The following is a 4,938-nucleotide window of genomic DNA, read 5'->3' as shown; positions in this document are numbered from 1 at the left end:
TTCATCGCTTCTAATTTTTGTCTCTTGGTTTCAAGATATCTCCATTCGCTTGTAAGTCCTCCCAGAGTTCCCAGAGCCAACAAAACAACATACGCACTGCAAAAGACTGAATTGGGTTAGGGATGAGTTTTCATCGCAGAAACGCATCTGATCGATGGGCAATACTATCAAGGTTGCACGAGCACGATAAAGAAACAAGGCTACTTACCCGAAGAGACATAATCGAGAAGGGAAAATTTTGCCAGGACATAATTTGAGCAAAACTAATATTGAGAGACAAATCAAGAATTATATCTAATAATCAGTCTGAACGAACCAGGATTTTATTGCATCCAACCTGCCGCTGTTCATAAGCTTCAACAGTTCAGGTATCCAAGTTTGTACCAGCCATGTGTTGCACCAAATACAGAAATTTAAGAACGATCCATCGTTTCATTTTCCAAGAAACATGTTGGAAATACCCACTTGTTTGTCCAAAAGTAACACGGCAGATTTTCAGAAGACCAACAATGTCTCAAGTTGATACCCCTCTGTTGCAGTTAAGTTCATCAGCACAAACAAAGATACAAAATACAATCGATTTCCACTAGATATTCACCTACTTGGAATTCCTGGGAAAGCCAGAGGCGGCTGGATCACCGACAGATGGACAGATAGATCTTTATACAACAACTCGTGCACGACGGTTAGAACCATAGAGGACAACAGGCAATTTGTTTTGCAGAAAAGTAGGAACTTCATTTGCCATCTACTATTTATTCCACTATGAACCAACGAGTTTCCTGTGCACATGTGCATGGAGAGAATGCTCGTCGCCGTCATGGTGATGGAACACGTATGTCAGAACCCCAACGAGGCACAGCACTGAGCCAACGAGGACCTTGTCATAGCGTTCCACCCAGTGAAACTTGATCTGGCTAGCACCATAGAATGAGAGGGCCACAAGGGAGGTCATCACCGTGATGGTACTGCAGGCATAGAGAAAAAGACAAGTTAGGTAGTAACATAAAGATCTTCAAAAAGTATAAAATTGTACAGGATCTTTACTACTCCATATGCATAATTGATTCAACGCGCTCCATGGAGAAAATATAAGGAAGAAACTATCATGATAACAAACCCTACACAGTAGCCAAGTTCCAATCAGTGTGCCATCATGCTAAACAATTCTTGAAAATCCTACCACTTAATACATACTGCTATGAGATATAAGCAGTTGTGTTAGTTCTGCAATCTTACTGATCATGCATGTACTGCACAGGAAGCATTATACTCGTTACTCAGTTTTGCTATTCAAGTGTTCCACATGTCCAAAGTTTGAACCATGCTCACAGGCACATAAGGTGATACACATCCCATTCAAGATGGAGTATTTAGTTCATTCATAAGGCTGTTATGACTCCCTGAAGATTCAGGGTAGTGGGTAGTGACAGCTAAAACTTCAGAGCTATCTTCAAGTTTCAGACTACACCGGTCTAATTCAGCACATCGGTGGAGGCATATATTATTAGTATTCAACTAACCATACATGTATCTCCACTTGTGTCCTGGAGGTCCTGGGTTCGAATCAGCCTCCTTGTAGAATAAAAAAGCAAGGGAAAGGCTGCCTAGAAATACCCTTCCCCAGACCCCACAATGTGTGGGAGCTTTCAGCACTGGGTATGCCCTTTATTCAACTAACCATACATGTAAAGCTGCAGTTTATGGAACAGAACTTGGAGGCCAGAAACAGAACTAACTTATATTGCATAGCCACACCCCACAAATGTACTATGATTAGCTTATTTATTATGTATCTTAAAATCCCCAACCACTGACAAGCAGAACCCTTAGCTTAGCAAACAACAAATTGGTCCATGAGCGGACAGAAAGATGACTTGAAAGAAAAGCTTTACATATGGAAATAATGAGGCTTTCTATTTCTACCTCACCACTACATACAGCATACTGAAATAAAATATCTTTTAAACTTATTTATTTTTGTCCCAAGACGCTCTCAGTATAACTACAGTTAGGTGATACTTTGGTGATTAGTGCAATAAAAATAAATTATTCAACTAAGCACCTTATTAGAGGCCTGCCCATTTATTAGTATTACATCCGTTCCAAATTAGTTGACACAGCATTTTTCCAAAATGAGAGCGAACCTACACACTGAAATACATATAGATACAAGCATATCTAGACCAAATTTGACCCAAGCTGCGCCAACTAATTTGGAACAGATGGGATATTAATTAAATGTCGAGTGCCAGCAAGACAAAAGGCGCAAAACAAATGAAAACAGTAGGACAGGTTGATCACCTGAAGAGAAGTACAATGATCGCAAGAATCATCATCGAAGATGAGTTGCCAACAGCAAGAAACACTGGAAGAGTAGTTGCACAGGGTGACAATGCAGGTACAAGTACAAGACCAGCGACTGCCATCTTCTCCATTGGATGATTATGAGCATGGCTATGACCACCTTTTCCTAACGCGAACAACACAATATAACCTGCTCCGAGAAAAATTAGCAACAGGGAGGCAAGCTTATGCACTGTTTCCTCGCCTGCTATAGTATTTGCCATAGTAACTGCAGTTATCCCAAGAAGAGCGGTAGATACAACATGAAGGACAGCTCCAAATGCAGCTGCAAAATTGGGAATATTTTACTAATAGTGATACATATAGAAGAAACAGATGCACAAAGAAAACACACTATAATAATATATCAAAAATTAAGAGCAACGTAAACAAGTATCATGCCCTTTGTTAAGTGAAAAACATAACTTAAAGTCATGAAGCGGGAACTAGTCAAGGAGCCAAAGTCTGATTTAGAACATCGGCAGCAGAATTATAAGAATATGCACTACAAGATAAAACTATGCAATAAATGGTCTAGCCATTGCAAAATGCTCGCTCAGTTATACAGAGAAAAAACTGAACTGATTGTGGTGTGCTGGTTCATAAGTATCTTTAGTTTTATCCTAATTCATGTATACAACAGTCATGAAAGATCAGTGAATAAGAAGGTTCGAACAGTGCACATGCAATTAAAGCATTACAAAGAAACTGCTAATGATCAACTTCACAAATGTAAGCAGGAAGAAATCCTATATTCCTATTCATGTATATAGAAATTATGTGTGTACTTTTGATAAACCACAGAGTTAAAGTGCCTAACTAAAAATTTACGCTATCCAATATGGTAAACAAAAACTTAGAAATAGTTATGAGTTTGAAGCAGCAAGTAGACTAAGACCAGCTCTGCCATGTTTTCTGTTTGAGCTTATATTGCACATAAAGTACATGGGCTTACTAGAATGTACACTAATCTCATCATGTCTCTGGGGGTATCAGTATCAAACAGCCGAGAATGTGAAGGCAAGAAACTCTATACCACTGCACATGGCTCAAACACCTTCCATGTGAAGGATTAAGGAGGGTATATAACAGCCCACACCGAACAAAAACATGACAAAACCTTCACTAACAGAATTCCAAAATCCCTGAGAATATGGAACAGGGATCCTAAGGAATGGAGAACAGTGCAAGCATGTGCCCTGAATCCTATCGAGTATGAGCAGACTGTCCAAGTTTTCCCCAACAGCTCAGAGTTTTGGGCTAACTAGCTGGTGCATGAAACCTGATATCTATGCAACAGTTACCATCAATTCATTCAGAGTCTAATTAGTCTTCTAATAGACAAATTCGTCCACACAATCATGCAGAGGGGGTGTCAGATGCCTGAAGTGGCAAACGTTGCCCAGACAAGGCAAACGGGATGCTCCAGAATGTTCAGGCAGCGTGGTCTCAATGTTGCACACCACAACTTCACCATTACTCTATGCTACAACGAGCGGGCCGCCGAAAGCGAATAGTTTCCCTTCCCCTGCGCAAAATAAACCCTAAACCGGGCAAGGCCCCTATTCTCTAGATAGATCTGGGAGCGGTGAACAGTAAGCAGCAACCGGAATAAGAGAAGAAAATGGGCGGGCGGCGAGGTGGGGTTACTGACTGACGAGGAGGGTGCGGGAGAGCGGCCAGCGCTGCGCGCGGCCGACGATGGAGAAGGGGAGCCAGTGCGTGGGGATGAAGGAGTGCAGCAGCGACACGGTGGCGATGCCCCCGATCGTGGACGCCTCCTCCGCGGTCCACTGGAACCCGCCCAAGCCCCCGCCGCCAGCGTCCATCGCCTGATACGCCGGCGCGCGCACCGCCGGTACCCAGGCTGCGGCGGCCTGTCCCCTTTTACGGTTTTATCTCTCGCGGCCGCTCCTCGCCGCCTCGCTACGTCTCCGGTGCCGCGCGGCCGTGTGGTGAGGGATCTGGGACTGGGAGAGGGAGGGAGGCGACTGGAGTGCGAAGCGGGCGAATGGTCCGGTGAGGGGTGGAGGGTTAGCGGGCAATCTACCGTCGCTGTGGGATCTTGTCTCCTCCCGTTGCTTTTGTGTAATTTTTCAGTTTTCTTTTCCACGTAGCTGTGCACTTGGCAACCTGGAGAGCCACCACAGCAACCATAAAGTACAAGGGAAATGGCTGGAGGCCGAAAATAAGTAATGGAATCATGTGTTTCATCATCAGTCATGTTCAATTCCATGTCGGTCTACCTTAGCCAACATGCATGTCAAGGTTAGTGGGTAATGCCCAATTTGCTTGAGAGGGGTCGAGGATGTCAAGCACCTGCTTTTCCTATGTCCCGCGCGCGCCAAGCAAACATGGGTCGAGGATGTCAACCACTAGAGTTTACGAAAATAAATGTGGACGCTTCCTTTGATGTAGATGATCTACGAGGCACCACGGGAGCAATTACCATGGATAATACATGAGATTTTATTGCTCCAACCAATATGAAGATCGAACATGCTTATTAACAGCGGGAGCTATTGCTTTCAAGCAATGGGTTGGTCCTGGCTCTATCTTTTGGAGTGTAACAGAATTATTATGGCATTTGAT

General features: G+C 43.4%; 1 protein-coding gene across 1 annotated transcript; it reads right to left on the bottom strand.

The window, feature by feature from the left end:
- Nucleotides 1–492: 492 nt before the first annotated feature.
- On the bottom strand, nt 493–4,441 carry LOC127342531 (uncharacterized). Its single transcript, XM_051368492.2, has 3 exons — nt 4,001–4,441; nt 2,305–2,632; nt 493–968 (listed from the first exon to the last, which is right to left on the bottom strand). The coding sequence occupies exons 1-3, from the start codon at nt 4,173–4,175 to the stop codon at nt 764–766; spliced, it is 708 nt and encodes a 235-aa protein (XP_051224452.1). The 5' UTR covers nt 4,176–4,441; the 3' UTR covers nt 493–763.
- Between the last annotated feature and the right edge of the window lie 497 nt (nt 4,442–4,938).

Source organism: Lolium perenne, chromosome 3, assembly GCF_019359855.2.
Source record: "Lolium perenne isolate Kyuss_39 chromosome 3, Kyuss_2.0, whole genome shotgun sequence".
Classification (NCBI taxonomy): Eukaryota; Viridiplantae; Streptophyta; class Magnoliopsida; order Poales; family Poaceae; genus Lolium; species Lolium perenne.
The sequence above is the reverse complement of the archived record's forward strand: the minus strand, read 5'-3'. Positions and strand labels throughout refer to the sequence as shown.

Excerpts from the sequence above, each read along its gene's own strand:
- LOC127342531 (XM_051368492.2), bottom strand. The coding sequence starts at position 4,175 with ATGGACGCTGGCGGCGGGGGCTTGGGCGGGTTCCAGTGGACCGCGGAG. Across the intron at positions 2,633-4,000 it reads CTCCCGCACCCTCCTCGTCA|CTGCATTTGGAGCTGTCCTT; the intron begins GTCAGTAACCCC and ends CCAATTTTGCAG. Across the intron at positions 969-2,304 it reads ATCATTGTACTTCTCTTCAG|TACCATCACGGTGATGACCT; the intron begins GTGATCAACCTG and ends CTATGCCTGCAG.